Below are 26,576 nucleotides of genomic sequence, written 5' to 3' on the forward strand. Positions count from 1 at the left end.
AATGAACATAAAACGATATAGGTACTTAAAATTTGTTGCAGACCTGCAGATTCTAGGTGCCCGTTGATAGTAATCCAAGGAAAAAAAGTGTATATTTCCAAAGGTAAGGGTGGGAAAAATATATATCCATTAATGTCCGCCGTGTCCACAAAAACTCATCTTTACCGGTACCCACTTTCCAATCAGCCCGCGTTTGCTCCGCCCCTCTTTTTTAATTTGCTCGTGCAGAATATGTGTCTCAAATAAATACAAATAAATACATTACAAAAATATACAGTTGCAAATACATATTACACATATTTACAAAGAAAGACGGTACATCGAGAGAGTTTTCAAAGCTTTAATAATAATAATATAACTTTCATCCTAAACCGTGCCTTTGGGAGGTAGCCTCTCGCTACTAACAACACGCTCGCATAACTGCATATTAGTCTGTTGAAAAAATCAATGCCGCATACGTTGGAATCACGGCAGACCATCCGCTTCTTCCTCCTTGTCAATGACATCTAAGTTGTCTTCCTCAATGTCGGAAAGAAACCTTATTATGATGACGTCGTCCCACGCTCCCTTACATCAATACACTCCAACATTATCCGTTTGCTTTTGACCTAGAAGCTGCGTCAAGAGCCTTATTTTGTGCAATATGCACGCTGAAGGTATGTTTACGCTCAGAAGTTGTGATCTTCCTCGGCGCATCTATTCCACCGGTCTAAATCTTACCTTACATACTCGAGCGCCGCTGGCGGCCGTTAAAAAATTACATAAATTGGCCGCATCTCTGAATAAGCCGCAGGGTTGAAAATTTGGGGGAAAAGTAGCGGCTTATAGTCTGGAATTTACGGTATATAAAATGTATTACACCCAGAAAGTTTTAATTTGTTTGCTGTTCTAAATGTTCCTCCTTTAGATGGTAACCTTTACGCAGGCATCCATATTGACTTCATGAGCACAGACGCAGCTCTTTTTAGGACCATGGGCGGTAGAAGTGCCATCCGGACGGAGCAATATGATTCCAGGTGGCTCAATGGTGAGTAATGTAGGGTATGTGGAGGTAAACACTGCCGATTGCAGGGTATGCTTCCTGTCTCCTGACTCAGCACTCACTTTTATGTTTCTTTTTTTCCTTTTTTTTCTCGCTGTTGTTGCAGAACCGGTGTTTGTTCAAATTCAGCGAATCCCTGATAGCGCGGAGAGCAACGACGACAAGCTTTACTTCTTTTTCCGTGAGAAGAGCTTAGACTCGAGCCCCAACGTCTTGGCCAGGGTGGGAAGAGTCTGTCTGGTGAGTCAATAACATAAATTGTTCGCTTGTTCTATCTAAATGAGAAGAGTACCATAATTTTTCACTTACAAGCGATATATATATATATATATAAATATATAAATATATATATATATATATATATATATATATATATATATATATATATATATATATATATATATATATATATATATATATATATATATATATATATATATTTATATATATATATATATATATATATATATATTAAGTTTCCAAAGGTTTAGGATAGCACAATGAAACTAGAAAAGTGCCATGGAGCACGAAAATGTACAAGATAAAATATTTCAGTTTAAAATATTAAATTATGGTATAGTCTGAAAATATGTATTATAGCAATAGTGGGGTATTTCGTTTGAGGTTGGAAGTTAAATTGTTTCTTAATTAAGTATGTGTTACCAGTGTCTAGCTAAGTTCAAAGAGCCCTTATGCTTTTTTTCCCTTTGTGCCTAGCTCCTTTAATCTGACTTTTAGCAGATTTTCGAGGCAAAACAAGATTTGAGGGGAGTCCTGGATAGTGACGTCATGCTCTTCCCTGATTTTTTTTTTCTCGTTGTCAGTGTAGCATGAAAATGGTGAAAGTAAGATAAAGCCTACTTCTAGTCAAGTCCAAACGCAGACCCAAACTCCAAGAAAGATGAAAATATAAGTTCATTCGAGCGCATCTAAGAAATGCACCTACTTGCACACGCACTATGAACGAGCTGAAAACATCCCAAAATTATTCATTAAGGGATTTGGCACTACTTGATGCTCAAATCTTGGAAATGTGTAATCGGACTCACTGACTCAAAAGCTTTTTTACCTTGCGCAGAACGACGAAGGGGGCCAAAAGTCTCTGGTGAACCGCTGGACAACGTTTCTTAAAGCTCGTCTTATCTGCTCGGTGATCGGCGACGACGGAGTGGAGACGCGATTTGACGAACTACGTGAGACGGCCGCCGCCGATAGCATTCTCCCGGCAATGTCTCTTACTTGTGGATTTTTGCTCACAGGCGATGTCTTTATTCAGCCCACACAAGACGAAAGAAACCCCACGGTGTTTGCGCTCTTCACCACTGCTGGGTGAGTAACCAACATTCATCCACATCAGTAGGTGGCAGCCGATGATTATTATTTTATATACTAATTATTTGCTCATGAGGTATTGCAGTCTATTTAACAACGGCAGAAATTATAAGTCAAATAAAGTAAAACATTTAGCACATCAATTTTTCTGAATCGAATTATTATTTTCTTATTACACTAAAAACTGCGAAAGCCAAACACGTATCAAACAACATTTTTTGTTCCTCTGGCAGATAATTTTCCCTTATTTCAAGTATTATTGTTTTTTTTCTGAGAAACAAAGAGATTAAAAATATAGTAAAACTTGCAAAACTGGTTTCATTTACAGCAAAATGAAAAACCAAAGTAAATACAGACCCTGCCGGACCTACGAATGAGTTCCGGACGATCGTTCGTAAGTTGAATTTGTTCGTAAGTTGCTTCAGTGCTATATTTTATATGTTTAAGGTTTATATAAGTATGTTAAAGCTTGTATAAGTAACCTGTACTGTTTTGTACTAAAAAATAAACATTTCCTAAAATACAATGCTCTATAAAGATAAATAAAGTTGAGTTTAACTTACTTTTGAAAGATGCGCTTCAAGACAAAAAAAAACAATCCCGCCATTTTCTCAACCGCATCAAGCTTTCTTACTCCACTTTTGTTTAAAAAGAAAGGGCTTGCCTCCTCTTTAGACTTCACACCAACCATATTGACACCAGATATTAAACAATAAAAATGTGCTGGCGATACATTACACGTTGTTAAGATTACACATGAACCAGGAAGTAGAAGGCGGATTTCTTCTTCGGGTGGATGCTGGGTGACCTCTCACAGTGCCAAAGAAGCACTACAGTACTGTCCTCTACCCGGAAAAAGGTGCACACAATACAAAATCTAACTTACAGCAATCACCGGATATTTTTCGACATCCCGAAAAAAAATGTTCGTATCGACTGTTTTACGTAAGTCGAATGGTCATAAGTAGGGGAGGGTCTGTACCATGAACCATGCTACTTACAGAAACCTTTACAGTCAACTTAGGCAACGTGCTAATTTAAGCCGAAAATTCATTTTTACATTTTTGGGGGCAAAGAGTGTGCCTCTAGTTTTTGCTCTAAAAAGTTTAAAGACACTGTACACGGTATTGGCTTTTTATCTATATTTGTTTTGAATATTTATGGATATTTGCATTTTCTTTTAACTGTGAATGGATGACTGGATGCTCCAAACAAGGTTTCGTTGTTCTTTGACAATGACAATACATTTTCTGAACGTCTGCAAGCTAAGGTTTGCCCATAACGTAATCCTGTTCCAGAGTGTGATAATGTGCATCTTCAGAACTTGACCATGGCACCTCATTATCCTACTTCTTAAAATATTGCTTGTTGTTATTAAGTCCTAACTGCCCTATTAATGCAAACAGTTAAGCAAATATGGTTGTGTGTGTTCCAGTTCAGTGTTTAAGGGCTCGGCTGTCTGCGTCTACTCCATGTCCGACATCCGAAATGTCTTCAATGGCCCATTCGCCCACAAGCACGGACACAATTACCAATGGACCGAGTACAATGGCAAGATCCCGTACCCGAGGCCAGGAACGGTGCGTCCGAGTAATACCGCCTCCACGACACTTGTCAAGGACCCAATATATTTGTTTTTTTAAATCTAATTTGAATTTGCCCATATTGGCCAACACTATCGTTACACTCCACCACTTTTCTCCTGTTAAATCAAATTCTTAAACATGCGAAATGTGAGGAATAGTACGTGTTTTTTGCATAAAATCTATATGTATTACATTTGTATATTCCAATTATTTGACGAGATAATGCATTTTGACGAAAGGATGTCTTTCTTTAATTAGTCAAAGGGGTTGAGTGTTTTAAGCAACTTTTTGGTAGTTTTTGTGGAGAATGCCTATGCGTAATGGAGCAGGTGAATACATTATTGGTATAAAAAAGAGAGAGCAGCCACAAGAGCCAGCAACGGGGGGGCTAACTGGGGCCGATCAACGAAAGGGGGCTGCAGCTTCCACGGAAAAACATGCAGTGAGAAGCCAGGCGAATTGGGAACCAACTATAAAAAGTGACAAGGGTTATGATAAACACAAAGGCCCAATCCCATTCCTCTCACTTGGCCCTGAGAACCCTCCAGTGAGGTCCCTCCATAGGGAAGTCCCCTCAGTGAGAGGAGTGCAAGTGAACATTGTCGCCAAAGAAATTGGACGGCACTAAAGTCGGCCTGGAAAACGGAGATCCCTCGGTTTTTGCGGTTAATGGGGAACCATTAGGTGAAAATATGTGAAGGAGCGTCACACCTTCACAGAAGCCTCCAAGGGGCAAACTTACCTTGAGATGACATCCTTCCCAACGAATAGTATACGATTGTAACAAAATAAAGACTATTAATAACACACAAAACAAAATTGTGGTTTTATTGTCATTATCCAAAGTTCAGTCGATTAGGATGCGATAACAATCCACGGAGCACCCGTTGATAATCAGAATTTCGTTTCCCCCTTCTGACTTTCCTTAGAGTCAGATTTAATTGATACATTTATTTTCAATGTAACGATCCGCTAAAAACTAGCGGCCGCTGTCCTACCCAGTTTGCTTTAAGTCAGAGACGTTGACTGCGCATGCCCAAAACGGCTGTTTGAAGGACAGCATACTCATAGACAGCATAGACATTTACGCCAACCCAACGCAGAGCGCCTTCCCTAATCCCCAGTGTCTGCTGTCTATTAGAAACACAATGCACGATACCTTAATATCAATGACAATAAAGACAATTCAATTAAATTAAAAAACCACGAAGGAAGGAACCAGGGATAACCAAAGTGCAAAGTAGGAAGGGGTGGAAGCCCCGACGCTAATGGGGCAAAAAGGCTAGCTCCTGGACAAAATCATACCAACAGGGACACATGCGGTGAAAAACACTAACAATACCACAACTTCCAAGCAGAAATGAGTGGTATTCAATTGCTGTTCACTTCGATCGCAGTTTCTACAGAAAACAAGCCACTCCACTTTAAGACTACATTTTTCTCATTCCCCGGCACGTGGAATATTTTACTACGTATTTGCGTAATTTTGGGGAGTAACACTACACGTTTTGTCCCTAATTTTAAAAAAATCTGTTTGGGAATACCTTTAAAAGCACCTACCAAAAAAAAAATCTAGCTTTCTTTTTCGAAATGAAACAACAAAATCCTTCACTCGAGCCTAGTTATTTAGTCTATGGCTGCTTTATTTTGAAGAAGAAAAAAAAGACCAATAAACTGGTCTAATGATCGCATTCGATTTTCATTTTGTTAAAAATGTTCCACTTCTGGTTTCAGAGGGACAGTGTGTAGTATTTAGTGCCTCCTAGTCAAGTCAAGTCATTTTTATTTGTATAGCCCTTAATCACAAATAGTCTCAAAGGGCTTCACAAGTTATTACATATAAGAAGTTTAGGTTATTCGTATGCTATAGAGTAGAAGTGAGTTTTAAGCTTAGACTTAAACATGTCCACTGAGGCAGCAGATCGGATCTCAGGGGGAAGAGCATTCCACAACACCGGTGCCCGGATGGAGAACGATCTCGAACCAGCGGAACACTTCTTGGCCCTTGGGATCACCAGGAGACCGGCGCTCTCGGAACGAAGGCTTCGGGCCGGGACATAGGGGGAAATCAGATCTAAAAGATATGAGGGGGAGAGTCCATGTATGATTTTGTATAGTAATAGGAGAACCTTAAAATCGCATCTTAGGCTAACAGGGAGCCAATGCAGGTTAGCCAAAATTGGGGTGATGTGATCGTACTTTTTTGTCCTAGTTAAAAGCCTCGCTGCAGCATTTTTTACCTAGTGGTACATAAAACTTTCATTCAGTAAAAAAAACATCAACATTTCTTTGGAGTATTGAATAATGTTCATTGTTATTAAAAAAATATTTAAAATTGGTTGAGAAATTTGTATTTTTTTTTACACAGTGGAATCCCAAACTTAGTTCGCTGCCATGTTTGTCATCCTGTCACCACGCTGCGCTCTATGCAACTGGCCCTCGCTCCAACCAGACGACACAGTGCCATCTAGTGGACAAATATGACACACCGGGGCTTTAAACAAGCACTTGTGTTTTTTTAGTAATTTGGAGACACTCTAAAATAGAGTACGTAATAACATCAACGGTTTTTTCATGTCAAATGTATGTTTTTTCACACAGTGCCCGGGAGGAACCTTCACCCCCGGCATTCGTTCTTCCAAGAGCTTCTCGGATGAGGCAGTCAACTTCATCCGGGCTCACCCGCTCATGTTCCAGGCCGTCTATCCTGTTCATCGGCGACCCCTGGTGGTGAGAACCGGCGTAGACTACCGCTTCACTGCCCTGGTGGTGGATCAGGTGGATGCGGTGGACGGCCGCTACGAAGTCCTCTTTCTGGGAACAGGTCAGATAGGAGGCTGATTGGAATTGCATACCTGTCAACATTCACGGCTCCGTGCCCTTACAAAATGTCGTATTTTCCCTTACAAAATACAAAATAATCTTACTCCATATTTCTTTTTCAAACGTGTTTTTTTATGGTGTTTAACATGTTATAATGTACATGTGTTTCGTTATATCATATCTATTGTTAATTAACATTTGCTTGTGAGATACTAAGTTGCTCGACATGAATGAGGTTTATTATTAAAAAAAGTTCAAAAATGAAGTAGCTCAGACGTTCACTGTAGAAGGAAAAAATACATGCAAATATAATTAATTAGAATAATACATTTTCATATTCAAATTATGAATTCTTTTTCTGCATTAAATTATTGTTGGTAATATAATGATTAAAGGGATTACCACAAACCTGTTTTTTTTTCATTTTCTCCTTTTATACTTCCTTTTTTTCTTAACTTTTTTGTACAACATAATAATTCGTAATATAATGCATCAAAGCAAGTGAGCCGTTTGAGAGCCGGCTCTTTTAATGAGTTGAGCCGATAAAGCCGGTTCTCTAAAACTCGTTTGACTTGATTGATTTGCATTTTCGTCATAGTCGGTGTACAGCGGATGGTACCCATGATTGACTCTCTCTCTCTCTCTCTCTCTCTCTCTCTCTCTCTCTCTCTCTCTCTCTCTCTCTCTCTCTCTCTCTCTCTCTCTCTCTCTCTCTCTCTCTCTCTCTCTCTCGTTCTCTTCCACACATTTTCTCCCACTCTTTGTCTCTGTCTCTTTTCACTCTCTGTGTCTCTTTTTCTCTTCCTTTGTTGCTCTTTGTCTTTCTCTCTCCGTGTCTTTTTAACTTCTTTTGCTCTAACTTCATTTTTTTCCTTTTCTCTCTTTTCTCTTTCTCTCTTCCTACCCTTCGCGCTTTCTTTTCTCTTTTCTCTCCTTCTGTCTTTCTGTTTCTCTTTGGTTTTCTTTCTTCCTCTCCCTTTCTTTCCCCCTCTCTCACGACTTCCCTTTTTATCTCCTTTGTTTCTCACACTCCCTACCTTTCTCTCTTTCTTTGTCCCCCCCTCTCTCTTCTTTTCCCTCCTTTTTCTCTTATTTCTTTATCTCTCTTTTTCTTTCTCTTTAATCTACTAGTCTGGCCTCCGACAGAATGTTTGCTCTGTGGCCCCTGAGTTAAAATGAGTTCGACACCCCTGGAGTAGAGGATGATCAAGTGGAGGATGATAGAGTATAGAGGAGAGCCGTCTCTATTGTCATTGATAACAAATAAAAAATACTTGAGAAAACAGAGATGATAGTGTCACGATAAATAGGCCACAAAATAATAAAAAGTCACTGTCTTTGAGTGCTAATTTTAGGATTCTTTACAAATTTCGTCTCAAAAAAGGTTGGGAGAAACGGTAGTATAACATGTAGAAATGTATTGTTTTTTTTTAGATGCATTCCACTCTCAGTTAATCTGTACAGCGCTGTTTTATTCATGTTTTGGAGGGGATAAACAGCATATGACAAAGTGCTGTTGTTTTGTTTATTCATACGAGGAATCTGTTTTAAACTAACAGAATTTAAAGTTAAGAACTAATGCGGCTGTCTCAAATACCCACATTGCTTTTATTTTAATCTCGTCAGACCGCGGCACCATCCAGAAAGTCATTGTTTTACCCAAAGACCCCACCAGCATGGAGGAGCTGACCCTGGAGGAAGTGGAGGTTTTCCGGGTAGGTCACGTCTTCACCTTCGGGGGAATTATATTATTACCCCAACATATTTTTGCAAAGCACTGTTTCCAGTGTTTTTGTGTATAGTTTTTTTCTTGTATTTTGCTGTTTATTTGTTGCTACGCTGAAAAGTCAATATTTTTAATAGATTTTTTGTTTGTGTCATTCAGGGAGTCCATGTTAAAGTTGCTTAGTATAAAAAAGTTGAAATGAGTGAAAACAATAAATGTTATTGTAATTCAGTAAAATAATCAATTTCTTGAGAAGCCATTCACTTCTTCAGTGCAGAATATTATATTAGTAGTAGTTATTTACTGGACAAAAAGACCCCACTTTTTTCCAGCTATTTTTCTTGTTTTTTAATTCTTTTTTTTTTTCTCAATTTTCATTGTTCATTTTTTTCCCCCCTCGTTTTATTTTTTTTATTTTTTTATTTCTTGCTTTTTTCCTTCTTTTTTGTCTTTCTTCTTCTTTCTTTTATTCTTTTGTTTTGGGTTTTCCCTGGCTTTTTACTTTTTTTTTGCTTCATGACTCATAGCTCTTTATTCCTGTTCTTTTATTTTCTTGCTTTTTACTCCTTTTGTTTTTTTCTGCTTTTTTACCTTTTCTTTTTCCCTCTTTCTTTTTTTCTTTTATTATTTTGCCTCTTTCCCCCTCATCTTTTTTACTCATTTTTTCTTCAGTTATTATTTTCTTTGTCTCTTTTTTCTTGTTCTTTTGTTTGTCTTTTTTTTTTTTTTTTTTCAGACTGCCCCTACCGCTCCATTTTTTGGGGGGAGTCGGTAGAGAGTGTACATGGGTGGGCAGCCTTTGCCCCCCACCCGAGTAACGCCCTTAATGATAGCACTTCAACAATCGAAAGGCTTCATTTAGTTTTCGTTTTCGACCTTTCACAGAGCAGAGCCGCGATCAAAACGATGAAAATCTCCTCCAAACGAGTAAGCGAAGACGTCACCGCTCACCTTAAGCGCGCGCAGGAGTATCCGCTCACCTTCGATATGTTTGTCGACCCGTAGCAACAGCTTTACGTGTCGTCGGACGCGGGTTTAACCCAAGTTTCGCTTCACCGCTGCGGCGTCTACGGCCGGGCTTGCTCCGACTGCTGCCTGGCCCGGGATCCCTACTGTGCCTGGGACGGGGAGAGCTGCTCGGCCTTCACGCCTTCCACCAAAAGGTAAATGCTGAGCTTGCTGTGCTTGAGACAAACCAAAAAAAAGGCGCTCACGGACTGCTTGCGGTGGGTTGCAGGAGGAGCCGGCGACAGGACGTCAGGCACGGAGACCCGCTCAGGCAGTGCAGGGGCTTTAACGCTAAAGGTTGGCAGTGCTCTTGTTTTTTTCTCTATTTTTTCTATGCATTTCTATAACATACTTGTCAAGCTCTGCGGCTCCATGCCCTTACAAACTGTTGTATTTTCCCTTACAAAATACAAAATAATCTTACACCATATTTTTTTTCAAATGTGTTTATTTATGGTGTAACATGTTATATTGTACATGTGTTTCGTTATATTATATATATATATATATATATATATATATATATATATATATATATATATATATATATATATATATATATATATATATATATATATATATATATATATATATATTCTTAATTAACATTTTGTTGTGAGATACTGAGTTGCTCGACATGAATTAAGTTTATTATCAAAAAAGGTTCAAAAATGAAGTAGCTTGAACGTTCACCGTAGAAGGAAAAAATACATGCAAATATAATTAAGTAGAATAATATATTTTTTTATTCCAATTATTAATTCATTTTCTGCATTAAATTATTGTTGGTAATATACTGATTAAAGGGATAACTACAAACCTGTCTTTTTTCAGTTTCTCCTTTTATCCATCCTTTTTTCTTAACTTCCTCATATAACGGGGGTCAGGAACCTTTTTCACACAAAGAGCCATAAAAGCAAAAAAAGTTTTAAAAAGAAATTGAGAGAGCCACATCATACCAGCTCAGTAGCCTAGATGGTAAGGCGCCCGCTTTGAGACTGGGAGGTCGGTGGTTCGCGCCCCGGCCGAGTCATTCCTAAGACTTAAAAAGTGGTCGGCGGCGCCCTTTGTTGGCTGCGGCTGCATCGGCTCGCTACAACGGGTCAGGTGCAATCGACATTTCGTTCTGTGTACATTGTTACACAGAATGACAATACAAGGAAATTATTATTATTATTATTATTATATATTTTCAGACAAAATTGAAAAAACTGCCAAACACGCTCTCTAGGCAAAAGCTAATTCTTCAGCACATTTTATTTCACTGTGTGTCATTTGATGATTTAATCAAACATATGAAATGATAATAATGCCAAATCCTGTGTCCCAAATCAATGTAAATTCAGATTCAGATTCAGATCTACTTTATTGTCATTCTAGTACACGTGTATACAGAACGAAATGTCGATACATCTGACCCGCACAGTTTCCTTGAATGTACAGATATAAATAAAATGTTGTATTGAGTTGTAGTATTGAGTGCTAATAATATACTAAATAATTATGGCTATGTATAGTATTTTACAGTAGCGCAAATAGTGCAAGAGGAGTAGCCAACCAGATGTGCAAAATGGGCAGTCAGGTAAACCAGTCAGGTAAACAGAACAATAACACTGTAACAATAACGCTGTAAGTACTGTAAGTACAATAGTGCAGAGAAACAGATGTGCAAGGAGTGGCTAGCTATAAAGAACTGCCAGTAGTGCAAAAAGTCAAACAGAACCCACAGATGTACAGATTAGCAGCAGTTTAGATTTACTATGTGTTTGAGTGACCATTTAACAGTCTAATGGCCAGGGGGACAAGACTATTGTGGAACCTGGTGGTCCTGCACCGCACACTGCAGTACCTCTTCCCAGAGGCTAGCAGAGTGAACAGTCCATGATGGGGGTGAGAGGGCTCCCTGATAATGTTCTTAGCTTGGGATAGGCAGCGCTTCTGGCCAATGTCCTGAATGGAGGGAAGAGAAGTCCCGATGATTTTCTCTGCTGTCCTCGTCACCCTCCTCACACTACCCCAGTCGGTAGCGCTGCAGCCTCCACACCATAAAAATGCCATTTACAATTTGTCTTCCACCTTCAGAGTGTTGAGGCAATTTTTTTCCATGAAATTTGTCCTTAATAGCAGTTTCAAAACAATGTGCATGCAGAGTTCTTTTGTAAAATATGTCACAAATTACTGCAAACGATAATGCCCGATGATTGCTGGGATGGGTTCCAGCAACCCCGCGACCCTAGTGAGGATAAGCGGTACAGCTAATAAGATGACATGAGATGAGATAAGCATATCGTCATATTCACTTTTGGTGTAGACTGCACTGAGCGAGAGAGAGAGAAGGAAGTGCCTTGCGCTGTGTGCAGGGATCCGCCCACCTGTACTGCTGTCTTAAAATGCATAATAAACGTACTTTGTACGGCAAAAACGTACAGGTAGACAGGTATGCAATAAACTCACTTGGGTCAGGAATAACATAAATGGACCAATACATCATAGTGATCCATTTTTCCCATTGGTTGATTTTTACAGAATAAATCAAAATTTATGGTTTTCAACTGAAATATATCTCGTCTCATCTCATTAGCCGTACCGCTTATCCTCAGTAGGGTCGCGGGGGGCTGGAGCCCATCCCAGCAATCATCGGGCAGTGGGCAGGGGACACCCTGAACTGGTTGCCAGCCAATCGCAGGGCACACAGGGACAGACAACTCATTCGCTCATTCACACCTAGGGACAATTTGGACCGGCCAATTCACCTGAAATGCATGTCTTTGGAATGTGGGAGGAAACCGGAGTGCCCGGAGGAAACCCACGCAAGCACGGGGAGAACATACAAACTCCGCACAGAAAGTCTGGGGCTGGATTTGAACCCACGACAGGTTCCCATGACATGAACTGTGCCGCACAAGCGCTAACCACTGCGCCGCCGTGCTGCCCCACTGAAATAAATATAATTTTTAATTCCTTTGACTAATGGATGCTTCTTGGTTCGAATTCCGAACCGCAAGGTGTGCGTTGATGACGTAGACCAGGGGTTAGGAACATATGGCTCACGAGCCATATAAGGCCCTTTTCATGTGTACATATGGCTCATATATAAAAAAAATAACTTAAACACATTTCTTTGCAATGCTCTGGAGTCAATTAATTTGGTACTTGCAAAATTTAGATTCGACTAAACTAAGCTTCAGTCCAGCACATTTATGACGACAGTTTGCGGTCACGGTGTCACACCAACAGACCCCGTTTTGGCAGTAGGTCGCCAAGAAACCCTTGAAATGGAAGCTGATTTAACAGTATGTTCAGTGTTGAGATACCTTAGAATGAAAGCCCACTGTTCTAACTGCGGGCAGCACGACGGCCCGGTGTTTAGCGCGTGTGCGGCACAGTTCTGAGGTCATGGGTTCAAATCCAGCTACCAACCTTCCTGTGCGGAGTTTGCATGATCTCCCCGTGCTTGCGTGGGTTTCCTCCGGGCACTCCGGTTTCCTCCCACATTCCAAAGACATGCATGTCAGATTAATTGGCCGGTCCAAATTGTCCCTGGGTGTGAATGAGCGAGCGAATTGTCTGTCCCCGTGTGCCATGCGACTGACTGGCAACCAGTTCAGGGTGTCCCCCTGCCCACTGCCCGGAGATGGCTGGGATGGGCTCCAGCAACCCTACTGAGGATAAGCGGTGCAGATAATGGATGGATGGATGGATGTTCAAACTGCAAATAAATAAAAATGCCAGCAAGCCACTCAGACCAATTTTATTATTTTAAAAGACAGTAAAAAAGTGTCACAAGCCAGAAAAGGAGACAGGACCCAATAGCGTTCGTTTAACTTCCTTCCACGATCCACTCCCGCGTTGAGCGAGGATAGTCTTGGGTGGCAGGAAAGCTGGTCGGTAGCCGGGACAGGGGAGCAAGGGCGGTAACGAGTCCAGAAAAAAGGTCCGCAACAAGTACCAGGCAGGAAACAGGGCAAAACAGGTCGATGGCCGGGACGGAAGAACAGGGCAGAAACATGTCTAGAAACAGATCTGCAACAGGTAACAGTCAGGAGAAAACAGGGCAGGAGATTGTCGAAGGGTACGGAGCTTGCCTAGCAAAAGCATAGGTTCGCAGGACGGTCTGACAGCTTCCTCTTGGAAGCCGGGGGTCTAAATTGGTCAGGGAACCAATCAGCGATCAGGGGCATTTGCCAACGGGGCATTCGCAGGTGCCCCGAATCAGTAATCATGACAAAAAAGGGTCTCAATTATTAAATACAGAGTTATATGCATGACATCAAGATGTCCAAAGACGCTAACATAATTGTAAGAGTGGATGCAAAATGTTGGCAATCTATGAAGAAGTCAGAAGGCCCGTACCACTGCCAATAGAAAAAGATTATGATTTGTGAAGGATAATGGTATATAGAGGATACAATAATGTACAAATTTGACTTTGATAAGAAAACGCCACCTTCGCTTGTACTGTATTTGATTTTGTCCTTTGCTAACGAGGGCGCGGTGACAATGAATGAATGAATGAAAACTTTATTCGAACATCAAAATAAAAACAGAACAAAAACAATAACTCAACAACAAAATAATGTTACATAATATGTTCGAAAAGGGGTAGTGAGAAGCATATGCTTATATTCCCTACTCCTTCATCTTTCCCACCAAATATACCAATAATATAGCAAACAATTGTAATGATATTAATAATAACAGTTATGATATACGAATAGCAAAACTAACACAAAGTTAACTAGACGCACTATTCCCAATCTCCCGCACCACTCATACCCCACTCTCCTCATCACTGTATTCCGCCAGGAATGTTTCTTTGTATCTAAATCGGAACAAGTGAATAGTTGGACACCGTTTGATCTCGTCTTGCAAACCGTTCAAAAGCTTAATCCCACACACAGAAACACACATGGTTAGGGTTAGGGTTAGGGTTAGGGCTAGGGCTAGAGCAAGGGCTAGGGCTAGGGCTAGGGCTAGGGCTAGGGTTTAGGGTTAGGGTTAGGGTAGTATTATTGAAAACCCCAGGTTTAGATTACTATGAAATAACTGATTAATTAAGAATTAATTTAAGAATTAATTTTGTTTGTTTGTTTCTAGTGGAAAAACGTTTGCGGGAAACGGTGCAGTTTGGCGTGAAAGGCAGCAGCACCTTTTTGGAGTGTCAGCCTCGCTCTCCTCAGGCTAGCGTCAAGTGGCTTTTCCAGAGGCAGGGCAAAAGGAAACTGGTAAGCAGCAAATTGTCCAGAAATTGTTGAAAACGTGTTGGGGATCCCCCAAATAATCCTAACTGAAAATAGTCATATTACTTTTTGAGTCCGTTGCATTTTTTTCTGATTATTTCCTAAGCAGTTTCAAAGCATTGCCGTCATATTCCGTTTTTTGATTGTTATCGTTGTGAGAGTAAAAAAACTCAATAGTTCGTTCATTTCAGGAGGATATTTTTTTCTATGCAAGCATGTGATCTACAGTGGCTTGCAAAACTATTTGGCCCCCTGGAACTTTGTGACCTTTTGCCACATTTCAGACTTCAAACATAAAGATATAAAACTAATTTCTTGTGAAGCATCAACAATGAGTGGGACACAATCATGAAGTGGAACACACTCTATTGGATATTTTAAACTTTTTTAGCAAATAAAAGACGAAATAATGGGTGTGCAAAATTATTCAGCTCTATCAGTTTTGCACATCGAGAAACTGATATTTTTGCCCATTCCTCCTTGCAAAACAGCTCGAGCTCAGTGAGGTTGGATGGAAAGCGTTTGTGAACAGCAGTTTTCAGTTCTTTCCACAGATTTTCAATTGGATTGAGGTCTGGACTTTGACTTGTCCATTCTAACACCTTGATAGGTTTTTTTGGTGAACCATTCCATTGTAGCTTTTGGATCATTGTCCTGTTGGAAGGCAAATCTCCGTCCCGGTCTCAAGTCTTTTGCGTACTCCATCAGATTTTCTTCCAGAATGTTCCTGTATTTGGCTCCATCCATCTTCCCATCTATTTGAACCATCTCCCCTGTCCCTGCTAAAGAAAAGCAGGCCCAAACCATGATGCTGCCACCACCATGTTTGACTGTGGGTATGGTGTGTTGAGCGTGATGAGCTGTGCTGCTTTTACGCCAAATATAACGTCTTGCGTCTTGTTTGCAAAAAGTTCAATTTTGGTTTCATCTGACCAGAGCACATTCTTCCACATGTTTAATGTGTCTCCCAGGTGGCTTGTGGCAAACTTTAAACAACACTTTTTATGGATATATTTAAGAAAGCTCCACAACAGTATCCCGGACCTGTCTGTGTGTTCCTCGTTCTTCATGATGCTCTCTGCGCTATAAACAGACCTCTGAGACTTGATTACACACAGGTGGATTCCATTTATCATCGTTAGTCATTTAGATCAACATTGAATCTTTCAGAGATCGTCATTGAACTTCTGGACAGAGTTTGCTGCACTGAAAGTAAAGGGGCTGAATGATTTGCACACCCACTTTTTCGTTTTTTATTTGTTAAAAATGTTTAAAGTATCCAATAAAGTGTGTTCCACTTCATGATTGTGTCCCACTTATTGTTGATGCTTCACAAGAAATGACAGTTTTATATCTTGATGTTTGAAGTCTGAAATGTGGCAAAAGGTCACAAAGTTCCAGGGGGCCAAATAGTTTCGCATGCCACTGTATATCAGTATTTCCTAGCCTTTTTTAAAAAGACACACTCTTGTGCATTAAAAATATCGAGGCACACCGTCAAAATGTTTCTAAGGGAAATCCTGTGACCAGTTTTGTGTTTGATTTTTAAAAGGTTGAATTAACATGTTGCCTACACTGACAGTAAAAAGTTATCCGCATCATTTGTGCCCACTGTGGCTCAGGATGTAATACAAGTTATTCATTTTGGTCAATCATTTTGCCCTAATCTTGGATATCAATATATTTGATTCCCTTTGATTACAGTATAGCTGTTTATATTTGAGGGATGATTTAACATGAACTATTCTGTGTTCTTTTACCTATGTTTGTGCTTATGCAACAAGTGAAAATGTGAAATAAAGACTTTTACTTTATTTTACTATTTATTGCAGTGCAACCTTAAATGAGACTAAAAATGGTGTGATGATGAGATACCACCTAATTCCTGTTCATGCGTCGTCTATATTCGTAGTGGTCTAGTGGATAGGATCTGGCACACTCTATGTCAATGTTTTTCATTCCTGTTGTATTCAATGTTATGTCATTGTATAAAATACAGTATATTCAAAGTGATTGACCTATGCGCAAATACGGCACTTTTTAAAACATTTTTTTGTGTGCAATTCAATCCCTTACAGTAGTTTTAATTCCATGAGCCGTATGGTCAGGTGTGCCTTATATATATATATATATATATATATATATATATATATATATATATATATATAAAATATCACAACAGACTATATGTTGGGAATGCACCTTATAATCAAGTGAGCCTTATAATGTGGAAAATGCGGTAATTAAAATCCGAACAAATATTTACAAGTATTTCTACTTTATTTGATCATATGATCTTTTGCAGTGCAATCTCAGTGTTATGGTTAAATAGCACAGATCTAATGAACAAACAAACTTTATTTAAGAGATTTTCTCGCAACAGCCACAATATAGGAGACTAGAATAGCTGTGTGCCATTATAGCATCACCCGTGTTGAGACGCAAAAACATTTTTGGGTGGCATTTCCCTGTTTGGCAGGGTCATTGGCATAGGAGAATGTTCAGATGGAGTCCAAATTCAAAAGAGTGGAATGTCTTTTTGTGACTTACCCAAACCAAAAATGCTGCTTAAGCTTTTTTGGCATTGTTCACATCTGGGGTAACCTACCTGACTACAGTGGAACCTCAGTTCTCAACCATAATCCGTTCCAGAACCCTGTTTGAAAACCGATCTGTTTGATCACCGAAATCATTTTTCCCATTAAAAATAATGTAAATCGTTTTAATCTGTTCCAACACCCAGAATGTTTACCTTGAATGTTTAACGTAAACATAAAGCTTACCCAGGCTAATCGTATCCGTACGAAAGATTACGCTAACATGAACGTGTAAAAATAAAAAAATCAGGTCGTTTGCAAGTCATTTAGCACCCGGGTCTTATCAACAAGTGGTGAGCGGTTCATTGGAAAGGGGGCTCAGTTCTTAGGTTAACATGAACGTGTAAAAATTTTAAAAAAGGATAAAGAAAAGAATTATGAATAGGATTTCTTACCTTTGTGGTGGTCAGCAGAAGGCGCTCGCACACCTTCATATTTGGCTATTATTTCTTTCTTAAATGCAATAGTTGTACGCACTACTTTTCTTTTTTCACCTGTAGCAACTTTGCTGCTTGCACTGACTTTCTTCAGAGGCATAATAAGGTGCTAAAACACCCGTACGCCGCTCAGCAACGCACCCTAGCGTAAGCACTCACGCATTACCGGCGTTCGAACTCCGATTTTTTGACCGAACAGCGAAGCAAGAATTTCTCGAAATTTTTGGTCGGACGCCGATTTGTTCGTTGTAAATGTTGTCCTAGCCTAAAAAAGCGGAATGTATTCCCAGAAAAACACAAAACCAAAATGCTAGGTCACTTTTTTTTGGCATTTTACACATCTAGGGTAACCTACCTGATGGTCTGTGAAAGACAGTGGTCATATCTAAACTCTCTCCCCTCTTGTCTTGGGTTGGCTAAAACACAAAACAAACAAACACGTGTGTGTGTGTGTGTGTGTGTGTGTGTGTGTGTGTGTGTGTGTGTGTGTGTGTGTGTGTGTGTGTGTGTGTGTGTGTGTGAGATATAACATTACCACCACCCTGGCCTTGCTCGTTGGTCATAAATTTGAATGCATAAAGACCAGTCTTAGAGCATCTGTCTCTACCTTTCAGTTGAGCCGCCCGGGGGATGTCCTGAAAACCAACCACGGGATCCTCCTCAAGTCCTTGAACGGCTCAGACGCAGGTCTGTACCACTGCCTTGCCACGGAAAACAACTTCAAGCACACGGTGGCCCGCGTGGCACTTCGCGTCCTCGACCGGGACATCATTTTGGCCCTCAGCGCCCGAGACGAGCACGAAGAGGAGCCTAAGGACGAACCCCTCGCCGCGCGGCCGTTCCCACAATCGGCCCAGTCCTCCACGCCGTTCCCACCTGAGATAAGACTCATCAATCAGTACTGCCAGTCCTACTGGGAGCAGTACGATGCGCAGCATCAGCAGCGCAAGCGCACCAGTCGGCGGCACACCGAGGCTCAGGAGCGAGGACTGGGTTAGGACTTGCCGGACCCTCGACTCGGCCCTTTCGGACTTTTCTTGGTGTCCTTCATGCATGTTTGTGCATCTCCTCTTCGGCTTGGATGCCGCTCCGGTTTAATATCTGTGGTTTTGTCTTGTGCCTAGCAGTTCATTTTGTAAATAGCTCACTTCACCCTGTCCCCAACCCGCGCATTCCAAAGTGTAGCTATTACATCATTTATTTTGTGTTTTTGTTTTATTCTTTTTTCAAGCAACCTTCGAGACCAAGCGCCATAATTTCCTAAATGTTTTCTCTCACACAAATGACTACTATGACCTACATTCGGTAGGACCCTAAATGCGCCCGTCAGTAACGTGTGGTGAGGTTCGTGTCTGGTGAGGCAATGTCCCATTTACAAAAAAAATGAACCTACATCTTATTCATCATTTGATTGTAAAATTTAAAAAAAACTGTACCATAGAAAAAAAAGAAATGAATTGATTGTCTTGCTGTCAATTTGCTAATGATATCATTAATTGTATTGATGAAGGCTGAGGTGTGCGCTAAATCAGAATCTTTGGTCTCTACATCACCCTTTGCTATGAGGCAAGAGAATTGCGTGCCTCACTCAGTATCTGCAGTAATACGTTAAATCAGGGGTCCCCAACCTTTTTCAAGCTAAGAGCTACTTTTTGTTACTAATTTGTGCAAAGAGAACCCCCTTTGATATCAATTTTTAAAATGGCAACTTAGCTAAATGGCTTGCTGAATAGCTAAAAAAAAGTAGCTTGATTGTTAGCTTGAAAGTTAAACAGGAGAAAACAAACTAAAAACGAGCTAAATACTGTAGATGAGTAAAAAGCAAACTAAATATCCAGATTGAAGGCTAAAAAAGCTGGATAGCTAGCGAGAAAGAAGGCCAAAATTTATCTTGATAACTAACACACAAAAAAGGATAACAAATGTAGCTAAATAGTATGCAAAACATGTAAAAAAACAATGAAATAAAATTAAAAAACTGACTGTATAGCTTGCCAAATATAAAAAAAAATTGTTTTGATATAAAGGTAAACAGGTAAAAAAAAAAAGACAGGCAGAAAGATAGCCAGCTAAATGATTTAAAAGCCAACTAGATAGCCGAATAAAAAGCTAAAAAAAGAGATGGATAGCAAGGCAGAAAGGAAGCCAAGATTTAGCTTATAACCTGCACAAAATATCAAATTCAGCTAGATAGCATGCACAAAATATAATAAGCTTGAAAGACAGCTTGCTAGATAGCTAAAAAGGTAGGAAGCTAGCTACAGTAACTACAACGCTAAAGAGGTAGTCAAATAGCTAGCTAAAAATACTGCACATTTGTGTTCATTCACTTTATAAAACCCATGAACTGGAATTTATTTTGTTGTATTTCCTGTAAAATAAATAAAAGATTATTAAATACATTTGTTCCATACATAAATAGATGATCATTCTATTCTCCTAATGAATTTCTTAAGATAATTGTTAATACAAACTTGAAAATATTTTTTTTTGTCCATGGAAACCATGTCCTGGAATTTATTTGAATTTCTAAAATAATTTATCATGAAATTACTATGTTCTTACAAGGTTAATTATTGAAAAAAGGGTTGAATGGACTCAGTCAAAAAAAAAAAAAAAAAAAAAGATTTAAGTAGAAAATCACAATGACCGAGCAGTGATCAGCTACTTTCAGAACAGGTCCGCAGCCACCTCAAGTGTCCTTAGGGGCACCATGGTGCCTACAGGCACAATTTTGGAGACCCCTGCGTTAGATACTTAATGTAATAATATTCATAAAATGTTGTGACAATTCGGCAAATTCAAAAATTGTGAGGTTAAATGAGAAAGAAGTTGACCACAGAATAAATATAACCATTTATATTTTACTTCATTTCCATGATGACATGTGCCTCACCTACCTCCCATGACAGCACGTCACTTGCCACTAGTCCCACAGTTTGGGGATTTTAGGTTTATCCTGAAATGTCACGTGCGTGCCGTATTTCCTAAACAGTTTTGTCAGTTGCGCACGTGCCAAATGCCTCCGTTCATTTCACGAAAGACAGGATGTGGGAGTTCCGTGAGGGTGTCAAGCGGCAAAAGTGTGTTATTCATAAATATATAAGGAAAAAATGTAATATATTGATTGTGAATACTTAATATATACAGCCAGTGGATTACTTGTGGTGAAGTCAACCAAATGTTTGCATGCTTATGTTTGTCATTTGCGGGGATTGACAGTTTACCAGAAGGTGTCAAGTATTAAAATCGCGTTTATATGTGTATGTCGCCCACCACCTCTGGTCCTGTGCTGTCGTGACCCCCCTTCCTGTAGTATGTAAGTGGTGAAGTCGCACTTGGAGAAGCGCTTCCAGTCATGCACTTTGTTCGTGGTGGTGGTGGGATAGTTGGGATCTTTGCATACATGTGTCAAGTAAGTTAAATCTTTTTTTTTAAATGTACAGTGTCTTGTTATAAAAGTTGAATGGCGTCGACGTAATGGTGTCTTGGGTTGTATGTGGATCCTGACTGTCTTTTCAATCTTAGCAATACAGTGGTACCTCTAGTTACAGATATCTCTACATACAAAATATTCAGGTTCTAAGGTACCTGAAAAGGAAAATATTGCCTCTAGATCAAAGGCGTTTCGGGATACAAAGTCAAAATTACAGTACACTACGCACTACCATTAAATACTCCCAGAGTTCTAACTGGTAATCCGATGCATTTGCGTGAATCCCGCCATGCTCCTTGTGTCCCCTTCCCGCTCTGTAAACAGTCTACTGTATAGTACCGCACAATGAACATGCAGAAAAGTGGACAAGGAGAAAAAAAGGAGAGACTTATTTTGGCCATCGAATCAAAGAAAGATAATAGAAAGGTATTAAGCACACATCGCTGTGCAGGAGGAGTTCAGACACGACAATGAGGACGCAGCCATCATTTCATCAGCCCAAATTAAAGACGTTTTGTCAAAATTCCAAGTTTCGGAAATTTTAGAAAGGAGTCACCCAGACAGGTCGACTAGCGCTCATTATGATGTCTGCCTCGTGCATTTCCGCCGGATTGTCAAAAGCCTGCCACTGCAGATGTCATTGGATCCATTTTTTGAGAAACGCCAGGCAATAAAATATGGCTGAGGACCAGTAAACAAAGAACCTAGTTAAAAGGTAGATCAATGATTTTTATGCAGTTTTTGAAGGAACCCTTGTTTACGAAAAGGCAGAATATTCACTCTATGAAATGGAATTAGATAAAAAAAAATTGAACAACTTTCTGATTCACGTGTGATGTGTTTTAAAGACTCAGTGTGTATCATTTGACTGTTAGATGTCACTGTATTGTGTAATGCAAGAGAAAATGACTGCTAAAAGGCATAAGGAAGAATATAAACTACAGAGGCTCATATTGATCAAAGCACACAATTTTTATTCATTTTCTCCCCAGCCTTTTGTAAGGTATTTGGATTTTTTTTTCCGTAACAGCAGAATGGCAGAGGCTCCCTTTATGTAAAATAAATGCAAATCTTTCAGCTCACGAGTATTTAAAAATCTATGTTTTTATGATAGTTCAAGTATTTTCCTTATTATTCAAAACTATTTTGTTTTGTTTAATGAATGAAATGTTTTATCTCTATGATGCACTAAATAATACAAACTGTCCCGTTAAAGAAAATAAAGTGTGTAAAAACATCCAGCATTTAGAGGTTTTACATCTACTTTAATAAGTAATAACTCCTATGTGTAGTTAAATATTCTTTGTCCAACATTTGGCTAAACAGCACCCTTTTTTTTGGTTAGTACACAATAATTCCTTCTGTAATATGTGCCCTGCCCATGTGTCCGTTAAAAAAAAGTAAATCTTTCTTTAATAAAACAAACAGAAATCACCGTATTTTCCTAATTATACTGTGGTTTAAAAATCTAGAATTAAGGAGTCTAAGTCTTATTTTGGGAGAGAACGTGGTGAAATTATTTAAAAAGTTGGACATAGAAGACAACAACGCTAGATTTTTATGACGAAGACACTAGTTTCCGCCATTGGACTCTTTTTTCAAGCAAAGAAAAACGTAGCTATTGTTTTTATTGCGCTTGTAGTACTGCAGAGCACATCACATAAATATATAATATATTTTCTTCTATACGCTGAATCTGGTTACATCAGGTCTTTCAAAAATACAGCTCGCGGGTCGTACCCTGCCCATTGGATGATTTAATCAAGCCACCCATAGATTTCTGAGTATGTTAAAAAAAGAAACGATTCTACAAGTCATTTTCTATCAAAAAAAAAGACGCAGCCCAAATGCTCCCGACAAAGGGCAGTAAAGGATATACTCTCTTTAGTAGGCCTAGCCTAGTAGTTTAATCTGATGTAGTCTTTTTGGTTTGAACAAATTTATTGACACTAATAACAGAAAACAAACAGTGTGAGGTCTGAATAACCCCTATTGACAATCTCAACAGCAATCGAGCACATTCACAATATTATATTTCAATATGACGTTTAACAGAGGCAGCACGGCAGCGCAGTGGTTAGCGCTTGTGCGGCACAGTTCTTGTCATGGGAACCTGTCGTGGGTTCAAATCCAGCTCCAGACTTCCTGTGCAGAGTTTGTATGTTCTCCCTGTGCTTGCGTGGGTTTCCTCCGGGCACTCCGGTTTCCTCCCACATTCCAAAAACATGCATTTCAGGTGAATTGGCCGGTCCAAATTGTCCCTAGGTGTGAATGAGCGAATGAGTTGTCTGTCCCTATGTGCCCTGTGATTGGCTAGCAACCAGTTCAGGGTGTCCCCTGCCCACTGCCTGGAGATGGCTGGGATGGGCTCCAGCCTCCTGCGACCCTAATGAGGATAAGCGGTACGGCTAATGAGATGAGATGAGATGACGTTTAACAGCAAACACAATGTGAGGTTTGAACAACCCCTCTCGAAAATCTTAATAGCAATCAAGCAAATTCACAATTTCGTTATATAACATCTTTGTTAGTGTCAATAGATCCGTCCAGGCCAAAGTCGATTGTTTTTGGTCTGAACAACAGCAGCAAAACAAACAGGACAATCTCAACAGCCATCAAGCATATTCACAATTTTGTTATATCTGACAATATGACGTGACGATATGACGTTTTAACATTTTTTCCTGACATTTTCAACATCAACCAAACAATTTCAGAGTTATCATCTTATTATCTTTTAACAGTAGTTAACCAACGTGTAAAGGGCAATACTATTGTGCAAGGGCATAGCTCTGCCATCCCACCCTCCCAAGCAGCATCCTCCAGTCCTCTGTGTGGGTCCTCTCCCTTCTTACTTCTACTTTCCACAACCCAGGCCGTTGCTGCCAGGACCCCCACAGTGTAGCTCCGGTACCCCCCTCCGGGTGGGTGCAGACGATTCTTCTTTATGGCTGCGTCCTATGCCCGCCGCTCGCAGATTGTATGGTGTCTGCAGCCATTTGGAGCACCCCCACGGGGGGGATCTGCCTGCACCTCCATACCAGCAGGTTTCTGGAGGTCCAGATGGCGTCCTTGATGGCGGCGAGAGTGACCCAGTCCCTGGCAAAGTCGTTCCGAGACCTCCTCGACTGACTCACCCCGTAAAGCACGTACTGTGCATCAGGGACCTCCCCTGCTGGCAAGTCCGGGAACTTTCCTAGTTAAGTCCTCGGCAGCGCTGCACTCACAAAAAAGGTGCCTCACCGACTCCTGGGCATGTCGAAGTCGCTGACATTCCTCGGTGGTGCATTACGGCTCTGACTGGGAGAACCTCATGAGCCACCATCCATGACAAGTCTCGTAGTCTGTTTGGGAGGGCAGGATGATTTACGTTGCTCCAAACCGTTGTAGGTTCGCCAAACGCAAGCCCCCGCACAGGACTTACTGTTGCTCGCCCTTGCACAATAGCAATAAGGGCCCTGTGGTTTTGTAAAGTGTGACATTCTTGTGTTTCTAAATCAAACTTCTTTAAAAAATCCCGAATAAAGAGATGTGTTGGTGGCAAGTTAAATGAAACTGGAATCAAACGATTGTTTGGTTCAAGCTTTAGCTTCCGCAAATATGAGCCCATCCAGAACCGGGTCATCGCTTGACTTTTCGGGTTGTTCGGTGGGCCCACAGCATTTTGGAAGTGGAGAGAGACATATTTGCTTACCAGGAAAAGCTGGAGGTCAGGCACTCCTTTCCCCCCTTTTTCCTTTTTCTTTTTCATTGTATCTCTTTTTATCCGTTCCCACTTTGAGCCCCAGACAAAGCGAAAGATGGCTCGGTCCAGTTGTAACAGCACGTTTCTTTTGGGCGTAAAAACTAAACTGATTGACAAAAGCAGTGGGAGGATGATCGCTTTGATGATTAGGACCTTCCCCTCTATTGTCAGTTTTCTTAGTGACCAAAAAACAAGTCTTTGCTTAACTTTCCTTGTCACGTCATCCCAGTTGGTCTCGCCTCCTCCATCCGCATTGAATTTTATCCCTAGGATTTTCTGGTCTGTCTTTAACACCGTCAGTGGGAGTCCTGCCTTTTCTGTCTCTTTCCACGTTCCATAAAACTTCACTTGTGATTTTTCTCTATTTAGCCTTGACCCAGACGCCCTCCCAAACAGGTCAGTCAAGTCAAGGGCTCTTCCAACAGATGCGCGGTCAGTACATAAAATATTAAAATCATCCATGTACAAAACACACTTGGTAATTTGTCCCCCACTTCCTGGGATATTGATCCCTTCGACAAATCTCTTTTCTTAACATTTGTGCCAAAGGTTCAATGCAAAGAACATAGAGAAGGGGAGACATAGGGCAACCTTGACGTACACCGCAGTTGATCTTGATTGCTTCCGATAAATTCCCGTTAATCATAAATTTGCTGTAGATGTCTCGGTATAGCAGTCCCACCCACTTGATATATTTTTGGGGAAAACGACATCTTTGCAATGCCCTGAAGAGGTATTGGTTCGAGACTCGGTCAAAGGCTTTTTCAAAGTCTAGGTTTAGGACCGCTAGTCGCATGTTTCTGTCTCTCGCATAACAAATGGTGTCACGGATCAGCATGAGACTGTCGCTGATCTTCCTTCCCACGATGGCACAGGTTTGGTCCGGATCAACCAAGTCTCCCAAGACTACAGACATTCGTGTTGCTAGAAGCTTGCTGAAAATTTTACAGTCCACGTTTAAAAGCGTTATGGGTCGCCAGTTTTTTAAGTCAATTTTGTCTCCTTTTTTGTGCAAAAGAGTAACTATCCCTATTCTGAAACTGTCTGGCATGTTGTCTCGACTAGAAAATTCATTAAAAACAGTAATCAGATCTGGTGCTAAAACATCCCAAAAAGTCTGGTAAAATTCGAGGTTGAGCCCATCCTCCCCGGGTGATTTGCCTTTTTTCATAGTCTTTATGCAATCATCTAGTTGGTCTTGGGTAAAGTCCGATTTAAAAAGGGGTCTTGACGCACTGATCTTGAAATATGATCCAATACATGCCCCATTTCATTCTCATGTAATTTGGTTATTTCACTACTTTCCTTTGTTATTTGCCCATTTTCGTTTTGAAGTTTACAAAGCCCCTCACTTTTGCTCATAATTTTTTTTTAAAAGTAGCGTGTACATTTTCCCCCTTCTTCTATTTCTCTTTCTCTGCTTCTTATTATGATGCCTTTGCTCTTTATTTCCACCAAAGCATTTAGTTCTTGTTTGGTCTCTTTGATTTCATCATTGAAGTCCATCCCCTTTTCTGTTAGGATGAAATAGCGTTGGAGTCTTCTTTGTAGTCCCGACATGTGTTTCATCTCTTTAAGTTTCTTGTTTTTCCCTGCATTTTTAA

At 40.2% G+C, this 26,576-nt stretch overlaps 1 protein-coding gene across 2 annotated transcripts in view; it reads left to right on the forward strand.

Moving 5' to 3' along the window:
- The window catches only part of LOC148370308 (semaphorin-3F-like), a 39,219-nt gene extending 17,947 nt beyond the window's left edge, over positions 1 to 21,272 (forward strand). The window contains exons 7-18 of one of the 2 annotated variants that reach the window (XM_088332797.1): positions 908 to 1,027; positions 1,149 to 1,282; positions 2,121 to 2,235; positions 2,302 to 2,371; positions 3,810 to 3,954; positions 6,562 to 6,784; positions 8,410 to 8,498; positions 9,395 to 9,436; positions 9,515 to 9,672; positions 9,747 to 9,814; positions 14,615 to 14,742; positions 18,406 to 21,272. In XM_088332797.1, the coding sequence (XP_088188923.1) occupies positions 908 to 1,027; positions 1,149 to 1,282; positions 2,121 to 2,235; positions 2,302 to 2,371; positions 3,810 to 3,954; positions 6,562 to 6,784; positions 8,410 to 8,498; positions 9,395 to 9,436; positions 9,515 to 9,672; positions 9,747 to 9,814; positions 14,615 to 14,742; positions 18,406 to 18,789 (1,676 nt within the window). In that variant the 3' untranslated portion in view covers positions 18,790 to 21,272. Of the gene's footprint in view, positions 1 to 907; positions 1,028 to 1,148; positions 1,283 to 2,120; positions 2,372 to 3,809; positions 3,955 to 6,561; positions 6,785 to 8,409; positions 8,499 to 9,394; positions 9,437 to 9,514; positions 9,673 to 9,746; positions 9,815 to 14,614; positions 14,743 to 18,405 lie in introns of both variants that reach the window. The other variant, XM_088332796.1, reaches the window with a different exon arrangement.
- Positions 21,273 to 26,576: the final 5,304 nt, after the last annotated feature.

Source organism: Urocampus carinirostris, chromosome 3 (assembly GCF_059441175.1).
Source record: "Urocampus carinirostris isolate Australia breed hairy pipefish chromosome 3, RoL_Ucar_1.0, whole genome shotgun sequence".
Classification (NCBI taxonomy): domain Eukaryota; kingdom Metazoa; phylum Chordata; class Actinopteri; order Syngnathiformes; family Syngnathidae; genus Urocampus; species Urocampus carinirostris.